This window comes from Poecilia reticulata, linkage group LG18 (genome assembly GCF_000633615.1).
Source record: "Poecilia reticulata strain Guanapo linkage group LG18, Guppy_female_1.0+MT, whole genome shotgun sequence".
Lineage (NCBI taxonomy): Eukaryota > Metazoa > Chordata > Actinopteri > Cyprinodontiformes > Poeciliidae > Poecilia > Poecilia reticulata.
Window position 1 is genome coordinate 17,706,750 of NC_024348.1, and position 17,426 is coordinate 17,724,175.

Below are 17,426 nucleotides of genomic sequence, written 5' to 3' on the forward strand. Positions count from 1 at the left end.
ATTTTTTTTATTTATTTTATTTTATTTTTTGTTTGTTTATTGTCCAGCCCTAAGTTTTGAGAAATTCAGGAAATTTTCCACCAATAGTTTAGTCATTGTAGTTAGCTTTAGCCAAAGTTAGTCTTCAAATTAAGTTATTTCCCAGCTTCTTTAAAACAAAACTCTTGAGCATTTTTCACAATTTTATGAAACCATTTACATGTAGCAGGAGTGTAGCAATATATAACATCTTTATTTTAAAGCAGAACAAAAAGATGAAGCTGATTTTGCTTTTACTCCAGTTTATTATCTTTCTTTCACAGATATGGGTACATCATGAGTGAGGCTGTTAAAGAGCCACTGCTGGCTACGACGTACAGAGTTACGGTACAGTTTACATTTATTGCATCAATTGACAACGTCTTGCATGTGCAAATATCTTGTAAGCAAATGGTTGGGAGAGGAGGCAGAAGACATGAGGTAGAGGGGGAAGTAAGGAGAAGAGGAGGAGGGAACAAATCAAGAACAGTCGTCCTGTCTTCATCTGCTTAAAGCAAAACTAAAGGCTGCTGACTCGGCACAAAATGAAGCGTCAGTTTCATGTTTCTGCCTTTCCTCAAATCTCCTCTGCTTCACTTGTTAACAGTAGAAAAATATGTAACCTCTTTGTTTCCAAATTGTGCTTTAGGGGTGTTTAAACATTCATCCAGGACGAGCTTCAACACCGAATGACCGACTTTAAGACTCATTCTGTGATTTAATCTCCATGTCTTCACCGGGACACGCCCTCTTTGCAGAACTCGCCTTTGTTTTCCTGCGACACGTGCGGCACACAGGGGCCAGCGGGGATATTTTTTGAGCAGGCGTGTGTGTGAGCATGAATATTTCATCTCTGATTTGAATGGGTTTTTATCTCAGGGGGTGTGCTGCAGAGGACTCATGGAGTTCGTCCTCAGATTTGACTTGTTTATTCAAACACACACACACACGCGCACACACACGCTGCGGAAATATAACGACAAGCAGGAGTCTCCAGGGCCTCCTATTAGCCCGGCTAATTTCACATCATTTGACTGACAATTTATTCATGGAGGTGGGGGGTGAGGGAAAAAAAAAAGAACATGTGACCCCATTAAAGTGACATGCTGTAATCCTATTTAAACCAAGCATTAAAAATCCCCATAAAAACTGCTCATTGCTTCCTGGCTGTAAAGAGAAAAGGGCAAAACTTGTTTTATGCCACCAGAGACCTCAAACGATACGACAGGTTGGGCTTGAGCGGTTCTGGAACGACCCGTTTGGACATTTTAAAATGAATGACTCGGATTTTATTTGGGACTCCAATGCTGTTACTGATGCAGCAACAGGGTTTGCTGGTTGCTTTCGGTTGGAATAGCTGTCCTCGTTGTGCTCTGTGAATGAATCTCTTGCAGTGATTACACATTCCCAGAATGCAGCGCGACTTTCAGGGATTCAAATTCTTGCAAAAGGTGAGGATGAATGTTCCCAAGATATTTTGTTAACACGTCCCCAGAGATCGCAGCTCGTTACAAACACCAAACCGAGTCAGTCTGGTCTATGGAAACGGCGTCAGACGAAGCGGAAAGTGTTAATTTCAAGTCGGCGTTTTACGACCCTGTTATTGTTTCACCTGGTTAGCTCCTCGTAGTTAAGACTGTGCAGTGGAATGTATCGCAGGTCTAGCTAAAAACACACTCCTGAAATATTCAATGAGGTCAGTGAAGCCGTTTCTACATCCATCGGGTGTCAGGATATGCATAGAGCTTCACCGCTTTGCTAAACGTTAATATTTACAAACCGAGGGCCGGCTATACTACTTCCCGTTTCCCCTCCCCCTCCACTTCCCCCTCTTCCTCGCTCTACTCCTCGATCTCCAGGATCAGGTCGTCTCCCTCCAGGGCCGCCTCCGGCTCCACGTGGACCGCCTTGACGGTCCCGCTCACGGGGGAGTTGACCACCGTCTCCATCTTCATGGCTGACAGGACGCACAACGGCTGACCCTTCTCCACCTGCAGCCAACAACAGGTCGGAACTACGAGTTAGAAATTCACTAAAAACATGATTTCAGTTCATTTTCATAGGATTAGAGCAGCAGCTAGCAATTATTTTAGTAATCAATTATTCTGACCTTAGAAATTGGAACATTCTGCTAATTTTTCATTGAACTATTTAGGCCTTTTTAATACAATATTAGACATTAAGAACACACCAAAATGAAAGTTTGGGTCAATGTTAATATCGGACTTAATAATTGAATATTAAACAGTGTTTGAGACTTTTTTTTAAAACAAAATGTGAACCAGTGAGGAATTATGGGTAAAACATATTTACAGACAAAAGTGTTTTTGTTTTTTTAAAGCAAAATTTATATATTTTTCTACAGTTTTGGCTGAAATGCCTTTTTTTCAGTGTACATTTCAGTTAGCAATAAGTCAATTACTAGATAAGTTGATGATTATTTCAATAATAGGTTAAAACAAAAATTCAGTTCTAAGAAAGTTACACAATATAAAAGGATTTTAATACAAAAATGTCAAAACTTCTGTCCAGAGATGCTGCTATCTAGTCTCATGAGTAGAGAAAGGTGATCAGCCTGTGGTTCTGCTGAAGAGTTAAATATATGCAGGCTCTACTTTTTTAGGCCTTAAATACATTTTGTTGTGTTTTTGGAGTCTTTCAGAATTAAGAAACGTCGGTTTCAGTTGTTTTTGCAGTGTGTCCAGGTGCCAAGTGCCGCTGAAAATGACAAATGTTACACTTTTTTCTTCCACTCAACCTTCCATTAGTATACGCGGATGCAGCAATGACCGGTTACGATTCTGAAGGCCAGATATGTTTTAACAAATTTAAAACATGTAGCTTCAATTCTAATGACATTTGGAGAAAGGTCATTAGATGTAAAAATGCTGCAAACATAAAACTTGGGTTTAGAAATACACCAACTTTAACCATCTTAGCAACGAAAGGAATTTAAAAACGGACAATTGAGATGAAGCGTCGGGGTTTTCTCTGACATCTTACCTGGCCCAGTCCAGTCTGAACCATTCTGCTGTTTTTATTCAAGGAACTGAAGCACATAAAAAGAGGAGGTTCTTTAATCGAGGTATTAAAATTGACGAGTTTAGCATCAGGTCACATCTCCGTCATTCAGCTCCAAAAAGATAATTTAACACATTTTCTGATGCAATCATGAAATGAAAAGGAAGTTCTTAAGATAAATTTATTTATTTATTTCAAATATATTTTTTATATATTCTATATTTTTTAAAATATATTTTAAAAAATCTTTTTTTTATTTCTAAGCACCAATCAGTTTTGGTGGATTAATCTAAGAGAATCTGATTGGTGCATTTCTACAGCAGCAGTCCCTTCGTTTTCAGGAAATGCCTGGTTGTTTCCAGTCACATAAAACATATTTTGTGGTTTGGAAACTAAAGACGAACATTGGTGCGGCTGTGCTGACACTGTGAAAATGTCAGAGTCGTATTGAAAAGGATCACCACGTCAGGAGCGGTGGAGCAGAAATCCTGACAACGGCACGAACTAAAGCTTGAAGTCTCTCTAAGTTGTTCCGACACCAGAGCTGCTCCTGATCTGCAGGTGACATCTTCCTGAAATACCTCCCAACAACACGAGCTGGGAGCATCACAGAGCAGATCAAGGGATAACTCAACCCCAGGTGTCAGAAATCCTGACTGAGCGGTTATGAACTGACCTTGGATCCGACTTTAACTTTGACCTCCAGCACTTTTCCCGGCATCGGCGCTCCCACCTGACCCTTGATGGACTTCTGGGCCTTGGGATGGAACTTCATTTCCTGGAACACAGCAGTAAAAGTGCGATTCATCAGTCCGCTCAGTCGTCTGAACTCGCCTGACTCTGTTTATCCCCCCAGCTGCTGGGCCTCCATGCACACTTCAGATTAGAACAATGCATATAAATCAATATTTTAGCATTAAGCATCGATGTAAATATGCTAGAGTTAGCATAATACAATAGAACAAATCAGAAAACAATACAAACATCATCTATAACACAAACAATAAAGGTCCCAACACAAAAAAACAAAGTAATGTACATATTAGCATTGTAGATTACTTTGTAGTGTTGGTCCAGCTTCTAGTGACAATATCTATACTTGAAATAAAACAAAACTAAGTTACAAGTAACTTATCAAAGAATTATTCAAAATGTGTGTAATGCAAAGACATGTACCGTAACTTAAACGTATTTTGAAGATAAAGAATGCGATTCTCTATAAATTCGATCTTTTTCTGACCTCCAGCTGAGAGAAACACAGAAGTCGACTGGAGTCCTGCTTTTGTCTCCATGGATAAAAATTAGTGGTTCCCTGCGTCAGTGTGGCTTCACACGGTCAGGCCTCAGAATAAAGAGCCTCCTCCTCCTCCTCCGTCTATTAATAGTTCACCCACAGAGATCTATTCATCTCTCCGCCGTCTCATCTATCAGACATCCCTCATTTATCCTTCCTCCGACCGCCGCCATCCGTCAGCATCTCCATAAACCCACTGCACTCCCTGGGCCGTTCATCATGGCCGCCGTGTTTTCTCCGTACCTTCATGGCCACGGTGTCTTTAACCAGCACCGACCGCAGCTGCCCGTTCAGCTCGAAGAACACCTCCCTCTGGCCGCCCTTGTTCAGGTCGCCCAGCGCCAGAGCCTTGATGTGGAGGGTCTTCCCTCTCTCCAGCTCCACCTGGGCAGAAACAAGAGAGAGAGGCAGAAATTAGATCGTGCTGGAGAGCGGGAATCACTACGGCGACGCTGGAAAGAGATAAAAAAAGAAGTTAGCAACATGAGAAAAGAGCATCGTTGGTGGTGGTGATACTGCTACATGTTCCTCTGATACATTCTGCTGGAGCAGGAGCAGCTTCTGTGTTTTACTACTTCACAGTGCAAAAGCTATTAAAATTTATCAACCTTGAAGTTCTGTTCAAGTTCAATCCGTTCAGAGCATTTTGAAAAACGATCAAACCTAATAGTTTTAACAGGTTCGCTTGGAGATGAGACCAGAGCTTTAATCAATAAGTCGACGATAAATTAAAACAACCTCCATCCTTTCCATCTGCATGACTTGCTGTGTTCACACTGACCTTAAAATTACACAAATTGGAATTACATTAATACATTCGCTGAATGGAAACACGCCAATGGTGAAAAAAAAACAAATTTTTTGATAAAAGGTTTCTGAACTAGAATAAGGTGGTTTTTCAAAATTAGCATATTTCACAAAACTTTTTTTGACAATAGAACCTCCACTGCATCTGGTTTCACACGTCAACGACGTAAAAGTTGGATAAAACGTGACATGACGGTTCTGACTGCACACGCTTTCAACGCTACTGGATCCACACTAAGGATAAAACAATGGACGCCTCTTTCTTTACATTGTTTTATCATATTTTCCTATCAGAAACAAGCTTTCTGGATGAATATAAATGATTTTAAACTTTAACCTACTAGATTGAAGAATCCTTTTCACCAATTTACAAGATCATAAGATGAGCTAGTTTAAGGAAAAGAAAGAACAACTTTGATGTGATGCGCTTAAAGGGCCCGTTGTGCCAGAACGTTGATAAAACCTGTTCACAAACTGATACAATATCAATGAATTCTTAAAATTAAACAACATTGAACATCTTTTCAATCAATAATGTGTAATAGCTCACAGAGGCAGAATTGTCAGTTTGGATGTTTTAAATGAAGCTTGAGTTATGAGACGTCACTGATAAAATGCAACAACTAGATTTCGTGATTCTATTTGTGATTTTTGCAGTGAAAATCTAAGGGTTTGTGATACTAATTTGGAAATATTTGCGCTTATTTATGACGATAAGTGTGACTTTTAATTACTTGCTGTATACAGTAGCTCATGGACTATAATCCGACATCAAGGTACATCTCAGGCAGCTGTTTAGTACAAGAACGTTTTTGACAATTTTTGAGGAAAAATCTGCAATAAACTCCCAATTATTTGTGATAATTTTTGACTTTCACATGAAACTGGAGGGACTGATTGATGTAATTTGGCGGCAAGCAGATAAAAACTGCATCGATTTGATTGCTAACATAATATTTAATGTTTAGTCCAGAACCCGGTGGTCCGGATGTGACACATGTGAATCAACAGAATGGCCTCAGCGTTAAACATGTACATCAGACGGTACAATCACTAAAAAGGCTCAAATGTTGCAAACACTCCAGATGCAGAGTGCAGTCTTAATGGGAACAGCTGTAGGGAGACGACATGCATCGTCCTTGCCAAAACGTTCCCAGTGTTTGGGAGAAACACCCAAAGGCGGACAAGCGTTCAGATTAAAGGACGTTTCAGAAAGTAGCAGTGATGTTTGCCACCAGATGAAGCAGACGAAGAGAGAAAGAAAGAGGCGTAATAAAAATGGAGATCAGTGCAGATCTGCAGCGGGGAGTATTTCTGTCTCTGCACCGACACTTAGCTTGGAATATCAATGGAAAGCAGGCAGCTTGAAATAAACAGAAAGGAGAAGGGTCAGGAATGGCGGGAGGGGGAGGAAAAACAAGCCAGCAGCGGACGTCTGATAAAAGAGAAGCTGAAATGGGTTGATGAAGAAGCTCGATAGTGAAGATGTAGCAGAACAACACGGTGACACACGGGAGGCCTGACAAACGCAGAGGCGTTCAGAGGGAATCAGAAAACGTTTCAGGGAGGGAGAAATTAAGACGTAAACGTCACGGGGGGGGGAGAGACCTGCAGCGATGACCAGAGAGGCAAACGGTGCGTCTTGTGTCAGCACACAAAGACGGAGTAATATCCTTATCTGAGGCGGCGGCGCTACATGTTGAAGGAAACCGTTTACAGATCAGCTAAAGACAGGAGAGACGTTTTCATTTCCTCCAGCCTGACAGTTTCTTTATCGCTGGGATTGTCGGTCTTCCTTTCCGACTCCTTTGTTTGACATCAGAGAGCGGCGGATAAAAGCCTGTCAGGAATAAGCGCAGCTATTCAGACATTGTACAGGAGCGTCTCATGAGAGGAATGTAAGTTATTCAGTTTGTAGTGAAGCCCATATGTTTATCACACACAATGAAGCATTATTAGCCAGTTCATTTTGGTTAATGATGTTTTTGCCTTAAAAACTAGGAACTAAAGGCTTCTGCACATTTTCTGCCACACTTTTTCCTTCCACACAACTTTCTTCTTTAGCCATGACTTCATATGGCTTTCCCTGATTGTGAAAAGGATTTTCTTTTTTTTTTTTAGTTTTTAAGACAGAAATATTAATGCGCTGGATGGAATGAGGATTCAATAACTTTGCATCCTTCAGCTCATCTCCATGGTTACGTAATCTTTTTTTACAAAATCCCATGGATCCTGAGAGAGTTTTACTTTTAAATGGGCTTTGCCTCTCAATTCAGTTATACCGGTTCATTTTTCACCTTTTTTAAAATCCAAACTTTTTCCTTCCACTAAACTATTCTAATAATATTTCATCAAAATTAATAATTTTATTTAATCAATCTAGATCAGTCATGTCCAAACTTTTTTGCCCTCAGGCCACAAAATGTATTAAATAAAAAATTTGTTTCCTCTTTTTTTACCTGCTCAAATCTACTCTTTTTTTTTATCATTAAAGATCCAAAGCATAAATAGGGTTCTTAAGTGTTGCCTTATTGAAGGAAAGACGGATTTCTTTTGCGTCATTCATTTTTTTTCCTATTTTGTTGGTGAAATTTTTAGCATTCTCAACTTGACACAATCACTTCAGGAGCCACAAATGGCCCCCGCACCACACTTTGGACACCCCTGATCAATACAACATGAGCTCCAGTCTCTGAAAGAAACTTCTCAGTGACGCTCGTATTCATCGAGATGCAGCTGGAATCACGTAGCACGCAGAGTTTTTGCTCCAATGTGACGGTGAACACAAAGCTTCTCCCGTCTCAGGTGAAGCTGTTGGGAGAAGTTTGCCCCCCGTCGCTAACGGACCGGCGCCAGACACGAGTTCTTACAGATGAAGCTGGCGGTCTGACGCCCACAGCAGCACTTGACATGTTTTCCTACTGCGAGGGCAAATCTGTCTGTCTGGTTTGATCTCCTTTGAACGTCCTGGAAATCGTGCCGCGTTTCTGATGATGACTAACCCCGGCGATGCTGTAGCCCCGCTGCAGATATGCTAATTACACAGTGCAGCCTTCTGCTTCCTGCATACAGATCAACGCTCTCAGAGTGCAAACAGAGCTGTCGGACAATAAATCACTATTTCTGTGGAGGAAGCGAGCTGACGGAAGTCCTCCAGTCAGGGCTGTTGAGCGGACTTGGGGAAAAGGTTAAGGTGGAATCTGTTTCTAGTATTTCATTATTACCACTTCTCCTTTTCTAAGAGTTAATCTGCATTTCTGCTAAATGAGTCGCCTAATGAGCCAAAGCTGTATTTCTAAGACGGGCACATTCAGCTACTAGCTACTCGCTCAGTAGCTTCTTTTTCTTTTCAAAGTAAACGCTATAAAATATCTGAATGTCTATCCATTAGCTAAGCTAAATAACATTCTCAGCTTGCTATTTTGGAAAAAAGTGCACACAAATGTTGAGTTGTAAAATCTGAAGGATGGAGTCCGAGTGCAGCTGACTTAAAATCACAGACAATAGCAACATCACGAGTTATTGATATGCCTTTACATTAGCCATTAGCAGCATGTTGCTGCTAATACGCCTCTGTGTTGCCAATAGCAACCCCAAAAATAAACTAAAATACAGAGTTTCACATATGGGAAAGTTTAGGACTCGGATAGCAGAAAATATAAAAAAGCTGAAATTAAAGATTCACAGAGGAACTTTGTAGCCAACTTTTGATTAATTTGCAGAGCTTTGACCTGTTTATTCAAATTATAGTACATTCTAATTTCTCTATAAAAAAACAAAAGTTAAAAGTATATTTATATAATATTATTTTTATTTTAACATGTCGTGTCTGCCAGGGTGGCAGTAAAAAATGTTGAGTGCTGTATAGAGAAGCTCAACAGGTTTATTACTCTCACAAGTGGAGCGTTACGGCTTTTACTATGATATAAAACTATTATAAATTTCTTTGGGTTTATTGCTGTATCTAAAAGAGGGAGCCAAAGAGTAAGGGGTTTGTTACTTTAAAATCAAGACAAAAAAAAAACAGTTTACATTTTTTATGTAATACTCATGGAAATGTTTGCTGTAGCAGTGGGTAGAGTGTCAAACGTTCCTCTAAATTATGCTCTATAATACTATTACTCAAAATAATGTCAATAGGTGAAAGTACTCCTAAAAGTATATACTTTTAAAAACTTAATCAACTAAATGTATCCACCTTTTATTACAGGATGTTTAATATGGTTTAAAATGTCAACACTGATCAATTTGTTCATGTTTAGAAAAGCGAAGCTGAATCTCTCACACAGTGTGACGTCACCTCTGCTCCTAATTTAAATAATGATCGATGACGACCAAAAAGGCTTCTTAAGGCTCCTTATGTTTAGAATGAATGTCTAATAGTTGAAGCTGAAACACGTTAAACTATCAGACGACAAGAGAAAAGATGGCAATCGTTTTATCACTTGATCTCTTCATTAAATCAGGCCATCATTAATGATTTTAAAATCGCTTTGATTAATCATCCTCCAGTTCTTCCCGCCTCCTGTTTGCGCCTCCTGACAGCATCCCCGGTGCATCATGCATGTTTCATACCAGTGATTCATCTGTGGCGTCTATATACAGGCCCCACACGCTGGGAGCATTTACCTAAAGAGGCCCCCTGAGCGCCCGGCTCCAATATGTCACATTCAGCTGCTTACCAAGGCTACAACTTTCAGGTGGAGCCTGAATCTGGTCTTTGATGGGATTTCATTAATGACTCGCGTCACCTGTGGCAGAGAAAGGCTGCCTTCAGAGTCACAGTGTGCAGAAGTCTGTCCCTGCTTCTGAAAGCCTGCGTGCGTTTTGTTATTCTGCTCGTATTGTGAGTCATCAGCGTGTCGCAGTTACAGATGGTTCAGTGATCTTTGTCCTTTTTGTGCGACATGTACACTATGTGTGGGTTAATGATAATGGAGAGGGCTGTCATCAGAGTAATGTAAAAGAAGCGTTGCAGGAATTTTAAATACCTAGAGCTGTTCAGCCTAAAATGCTTGAATCCATGGATGGACTTTAGGAATATTATCTGCTAATAAAACGATGTGGCTTTAGAGTTTTATCGCGATATTTTGTAGTACAATTGTGATGTTGATTTAAAAAAAATATTACTTATTTCTGATGGCATGGCACAGCATTCATAGTAGGCTGTAAGGATTCCTCGAATGATTCTAGCACCTCCATGGTTAAAATTCCTCGGGGCAAATTTATCTGCCTCAAAGCTTCGTTAAATTACGATTTATCATTTAGAGCACCGTGTTCTGGCCAGGTGATTGATTATGTTGCACAACGCTCTTACTTCTACCTCTGAGTTGGATGTTGCGTTAGCAGCATACTATCCAATTTTTAAGTTCATTCTGGGGAGATTTCATTGATTGATGATAATGTCTGGGTTTTTATAGTTTTTTTGGCTTAAAGGATTAGCATCCTTAAATTGACTGGCATGATGCCTGGAGTTCGGCAGGTAATTTTATTTATATAGCACGGCAGCTTTTCTCCTCCCGGAGCTGCTGCCTAGTGGCAGCTCGGAGCGAACGGCGCGGCAGGTGCATTTATACAGGCGAGCAGATACACTGAACATGGTGGGCTGCTGTTCTGTAGTTGATGCTTAACGCAAGCGAAGCTTTATGGACGAACCAGAAAATAAATTTACCACCTTCCCAGTGACAACAAATGAGTGGCGGAGCGCATCGTGGCAGTATAGAGGTGGTAGATGAGTTTGAGAGAAGGAGCCAAATCCCAGCGCTAACATGGACACACAAACTATTAATGCCTGGGCAAAGTGAGAGTTCATCTATTAAATCCACTGAAGATGAATACATAAACTAAAAACTAGTTTAGACATTTTTTATAAGTGTTGCTTTACTATTAAATTGAATATAATTTCATATTTTTGAATCATTTTTGTCCTGGTTAACTTAAAAATGGAGCCATTATTGTAACAGGTTAATTTTCTAACTACAGTAAAGTAATTGTAGGGATATGCAAATATGAAAAATTGGGCCGTTGTTGATATCCGATATTAATACTGCTGTTATGGTAGAAATTACCAATATTTTACTTTATCAATTTTTTTTATTTGATTAGTTGCTTAATCGTAAGAACAATCGATAGATTACTCGATTACTAAAATAATCATTTACAACAGTATTAATTTATGGCGCCACAAACAAATATTGCTCTTGAAAAACATTTCCATTTGAAATGAGCTCCTTCAGGTCGCCACCTACTTAAAATAAAACATGTTATTTATATCAGTAAGTAGCTGCATTTAATCATGTTTCCATATTTACTGATGTTTATTCATGTTCTCTGGGGTTAAACAAGAAGCTTTACAGATGAAGATGCCTACTTTTAAATATTTAGGATTTTCTATTAAACTTCTAAGAGACAGTCATCTTTTGAATACATAAGAGCTCTTTATTTTTATTATAAAAATAAGTCTCACTTTTCCTGTGAAATGGAAACAAAGCCATTCTGGGTAAAACCATTGGAATGTGACTCTTTTCATAGAGCATATCTAAAATATTAAAAACAAAATGCAGGTTGAGAAGCTGAAGTGCCAGGAGCAATGCTACTTGACACTACTGGCTGGTGAATTCAAAAGAGCCAATCCAGGAGCAGCATTTACTCTCCTTTATGCTGATTGGCTGATCCTCCATGATCAGACACAAGGAAAACTGTTGATGTTAGCTTTTGCTAAGAGTTTCTGCTGTGCGTATTAATTCATATCAAGCTGTATTTAATGTTTGAACTATTAAAAATATGCAGTTGTAAGAGATTTTGGAGGGATTCTAAAGTATACATGTTTCACTGTATCCATGACTGTAACAAAATCATAACCTTTGTTGAATTGACATTTTGACAAAAGAGAGTTCCAGGAATTGAAATGTAAAATAAAGTTTTGGGTTTTCTGTAAAACTAACCTTTAAAGTAGAAAAACTGGAGTTCAGCCTTATTCTGAAAAATGCTTCTGCACTGCAAAAATACAAAATCCTACTAAGTAATTTTGTCTAGTTTCTAGTGCAAATATCTCAGTTCACTTGAAATACGACAAAATATTTCAAAAGATATACTGGCTTGTTTTAAGTTGATAATTCCTTAATATTGAACAGTTATAGTTCCACTGGCAGATTAATTTATTATAAGACATTTTCCCCATGTTATAAATGAAATAATCTGCCAGTAGAACTTGTACTTTTCCCTCAAAATTAAGGAATTATTGACTTAAAACAAGCTTCTCTCTTGTCTAACTTCAAGTGTACTAAAATATCTGAACTAGAGAGTAAAAACACTTGGTGGGATTGTATGTTTGCAGTGTATGTATGGTTTTATGTAACCTTCTGCTTTATTTTGGCATTGTGATAGAGATCTGTGTCATCAATGGGGCCAGACTGGTCAGACGAAAAAGTTTGCGTTTGTAGGCGCTTGCTGTTGCAATTTATGTTTATTGGCTCGTGAGCCTAACGAGGTTTGATCCAACCTAATTTGGCAGAAGGAAGCAGAGATGAGATTTAGATTACTCTGCAGAACTTCTCAGAAATACGTCTGGAATGCGTTCGTGCAGCACAAAAACAGAGCAGCCCAGTGTCGAGATTTGAAATGAACTACTGAACGCAAGTAAAGGATTACTGAGAGAGCTTTTTCTTTCTTTACACACAACTCTGAGGCCATCAGCAGCTCCCTGCCTCCACTGTAGTGCGGTGCTTAAAAAGATTTGCTCCTTAAATCTGCCCTGATAACCACTCAGCCTGTCTCGGTAGCAAAGTGTTATCTCTCTCCGTCTGTGCTTTGTCCCGACCTCCTGCGGTTCAACAAATCAGCCAGCGCTGCAAAAGCTGCCACGCTCCGCCGCAGAAATAGACGTCTCTCTTAGGAGCGCCTAATAATTACCCAGGCAACCTGACAAACACCGCCACCTACATGATGCGTCTGCTCGCACTTCACCGTCTCCTGAGAGGAAGCCGAGCCAGGCGGCCCCTCGGAGCCGGTTAGCTCGGATCAACAGCTCTCTGATCACCGGGTCATCAATATTTAACACGCAGATTCAGAGTGATCAAAATACTGTAAAGAAAAGTGCAGAGGACTTTGATCCAATATTTACTGTAGACGGTTGGACTGCTGTAATTAACTGAGCTTCAAAAAATGATCAGAAGACTCTGGGCCTGCAGGCAGGAGTTAAATTAGAATTTCATGCTGCTTGTTTTAAACCGAATGCTGTTTTTAATTTACATTATTTTTCAGGTAAATCAAGAAGTCTTAAAAATGTAAAGTTGGTTTTTAGTCATGTGAAAAACAAATTTTAAAGCTAATCTGACACCGGCAGTGATTTTAACCTGTGTATTATTGAAGATAAGTTTAACTACCGATATGTGTTGCTACAGTCCATCTGGATTCAGATGTGGATATTTCATCTGGAAAAGACTCCAAAATAAAACTTTTTTTAAAAGTTTTTGGGGTTTTTTTTAGGCGGTGACAACATATTTTTCCTTTTTATTTTAAACTTTTAAACGTTGCAGCAACATGTTTACTCACAAAATGCTTAATTTTGTGAGTAAATGCTTAATTTGTTTGACAAATTAAGTGAAATGCAGATCAGATGTTTGGGTTTGGTATTACCGCTACGTTTCCAAAGACGACGCAAACACAAACACAAACTAGATGCGTTTAAATCCACAAATAACTGCGATTTATTGTGTTTTCAACAAAATACGATGATACAATGCACTGCATCTGAATGATGAGACTAAATATTTGGTTTATTACACCGAAAAGAGAAATTGACAATATTTTGGGGGAAATCTAAGTTTTTTTTGGACATAATTTATTGTAGAAATTAAAAAATGATTTAGTTCAAGTCTGACTGATCCAAATATTCAGATTTGCTCAAAGCAGTACAAGTTTTATCATTATTTTATCATTTCACAAACTGTTTTTAAGAGTCTCTTTAAAGTGTAGAAACATCCAGTTCTGGTTTGATTCATATAAATATTTCAAATTTGGACAGATTTCACTTTCACTGGAAATATCCTGGTGAATTATTTCTGCAGGTTTCAACACATTCATAAGCTACTAGAAGTTAAATATACCAAATAAAATACACATTTATCATAAATACACCTAAATAAATCTCAGGAGTTTGATAAATCTGAGGCTTTTAGCAGCTCAGCAGTAAGATTTTTTTTAAATTATGAACAAAATGAAGGCTTTTTATACCTGCTTTAAAACTTTAAAATCTAAACTTTCTGACATCATTTGCTGCAGTAAACAAAAACCTAATTAATGTTATCGTAACTGATGTTGTGGAGAGAATAAATATTTTACAAAATGTTAATGAAATAAATCGCAAAACAGTAGAAAGACTTGAAATTTTGCGTTATTCTAATAAAGTCGTACAATTTTCTGATATTTCTGGTTTTCCAAAAATGTTCTCCAGAACGCATTTCGTTTTCTCCTGGCGTACAGTTCAAGATTTCTTACCATTATTTGGATAAAATAACCTGAAATCTACTTTAAATTGGTGCAATTGTAAAAAATGACTTTAAAAGGTAAAGTAAAAAAGTTAAAACACTCGTTTACTGTCAGGGATTCCCTTTTTGAAGAAACAAATCGAAAAAAAAATCTAATTTTCACAATGACATGGTTTGAAATTATATTTTCTTATGTTGTCATTCCAATGCTGGGGTTCTGTTAGGGAAGAAAATGGAGGACGGCGTATTTATCTATGAAGGTGGCCCTAAATTAGCAACACCAACATATAAACAGAGTGGAAGCAGAACTGCCTCAGTCCTCAAAGAAAGAATCAATGACCATCAGAACCAGTCTGCCGAAACGAGCCTGTAATTAAACAGTTACCATTCGGTCACTCAGAATAAGTAAAATCTCTCCACGCGAACACAGTGAGAACTTAAAACAGAATCAAAGTAAACAAAGAAAACGTGTAGGAGCTGCAGCTTTGAGCTGAGTGATGCGTGTTATTTAATGCTGCTGAAAAGATGAGCTCTCTGAATGCTGTGAAAGGCAACCAGAGCACAGAGGTCATGGTTTCATGGGCTTTTTTCCCACAAATGCAGATGGTAATTTCATCGGTGAACATCAGGGCTTTTAACTTTGGTTTCAGCAAAAGAAACAAAAATATTCATGATATTACAGCGGAGGGGAAATGCTGTTATTATTCAACTAACCCTGCAGCCGAATTCAGAACCTCGCTTTTTCAAAGATCCTGCTAAATGTGGATTTTAATAACTTGTATTTGCCTCCCTTATTTAAACTGAAGTACATGCAAAGAAATGAAACCAAAGCTGTGATACGTGGGGTTATTTTTGATCTTATTTAAAGGTGGAAAACGTCAAACGACCACAAAAACAAAACCAAAACAGCTGATTCAAGAGTCGATTCATGATGCTTTCCCACCAGATTTGTTGGTTGGAGCCTTTTTATACAATATTAGAAATGCATTAAAAGATGCAAATAATGAACTTAAATTCTCATTTTAAATAAGAAAATGCAACAACTTAGTATCCATTTAGCTTGATTATTTGTAGCAAAGGACACATCTACAACTAAAACATTCTTCTAACATTAACATGTGAAAATCTCAGTCAATAATAATTGGAAAGCATAATCTGTGTTTATTTTTTACAGTATTTGAATGACGTGAAGCTACAACTATGTGACTTGAGGAGTTTTGTGTAGAATATATTCACTAATAAAGAAGGTTTCCATCTTAAATGCTCATTTTTACAGTTTTAGTTTATTTACTACTCTATGGCGTTCTTTCAGCAGTTAACCTTTTTTGAGTCCATTTAGTAAATTAATAAATTAAATTACAACTCCAGCTCTGGAAGAAACCACTTAAAATGATCAGTTCTATGATTTTACTCTTTATAGGTTTATGTTTGAGTAAAGTTAACATTGTTCTTTTATTCTATGAACTGACAACATGTCTCTGAAATTACAAGCAAATATTTAGTATTTATTTGCAGAAAATGAGAAATGGTCAAAATAACTAAAGAGATGCAGCGCTTTCAGACCTCAATGTAAAGAAAACAAGTTCATATTCATTTAGAAACAACAAAACTGATGTTTTAACTCAGAAATCAATATTTGGTGGAACGACCAGGAGGTTTTCAGTGGGCTCTTCATTTTTTCAATAATCGATTAATCCGATTAATCGATTCAGCCTACTACTCCAGCCCTCCTTATGTAACACCACATCTAGATCTGCAGACACAAAGCCGCTCTGGCTTCTCTGTACTTTTCCATCAGAGTCCTTAAAGTAAAAATATCGTCTCCTTCTTGGCATGAGACCATATTGATGCTCACCTCTGACCCAAACCTCGCTCCCACAGCTTCATTGTATGACTCATTAGCTTTATTCCTCTACATTCTGTACGTCTTGCTTTTAAACCTCCTCACCACAAAATGTTCAGCAATATTGAGCCTGTTTCCCAGCATTTTCTCTGCTGCTCTCTAAAGCCGCCCCCCAGGACGCCCGTCTTCATCCTCTAAAAACAGCAGTCGCTGTTGTCTGTTGCTCAGGTTACCGCCAGCTGTCTGTCTCTGTTCGGCTCTTTCTTCAGTCTGGATTTGAACTCTTCAGTCATAACTTTTTGCTCATCAAACAGCTCTCTGCTGTCAGTCTTGTGAAATGCCCCCCACTGAGCTGCACTTTCTGGTTTATAAAAAAACCAGCCCAGTCCAGAGAGGAACTAACTTTCTGTCAGAATCAAAAGTCTGCAGAATATTTCTGCTGAGTTCATTCAGTTGTAAAGGTTAAACCAGGCCGGCTGCAGATGCCGATACATCAAGAGGAAAGTTTTAGATATTACTCCTTTGCTCCTCCATTTATATGCAAAAAGAATTTGACCTGGTATTGTGTCCCTTTTTCAATCTATATTCCACCCACGCCAAAATATAGAGCAGAAAACTGCAATCTTAAGTCAGTGTAAATTAGTTCTTTCTCACCCAATCTCTCCTAACTTGCCGTTTCTTGCAGTTTATCACATTTGTGCAATTCTCCAGACTTCTCAGTCCTTACAGCGTTATAAAATCTAAAAATATAAATATTCTCTACAAACTTTGGGTAGATGTTTGTCAAATATGACGTGGTGCCATAGAAAGATGAATCTAAGAGGAGGAGAAAAAAAGACAAGAAGGGAAAGATGTAGAATAGAAAGAAAGAAAGAAAGAAAGAAAGAAAGAAAGAAAGAAAGAAAGAAAGAAAGAAAGAAAGAAAGAAAGAAAGAAAGAAAGAAAGAAAGAAAGA

The 17,426-nt window shown here is 38.4% G+C and overlaps 1 protein-coding gene across 2 annotated transcripts in view; it reads right to left on the bottom strand.

Annotated features, from left to right (window-relative positions):
- Positions 1-260: 260 nt before the first annotated feature.
- pcxb (pyruvate carboxylase b) overlaps positions 261-17,426 on the bottom strand; it is a 391,361-nt gene continuing 374,195 nt past the window's right edge. For both annotated transcript variants that reach the window (XM_008435894.2, XM_008435895.2), the window contains exons 25-27: positions 4,577-4,717; positions 3,716-3,817; positions 261-2,009 (exon numbers count right to left, since the gene is read on the bottom strand). In XM_008435894.2, coding sequence (XP_008434116.1) covers positions 1,860-2,009; positions 3,716-3,817; positions 4,577-4,717 — 393 coding nt within the window. In that variant the 3' untranslated portion in view covers positions 261-1,859. The remainder of the gene's footprint in view (positions 2,010-3,715; positions 3,818-4,576; positions 4,718-17,426) is intronic.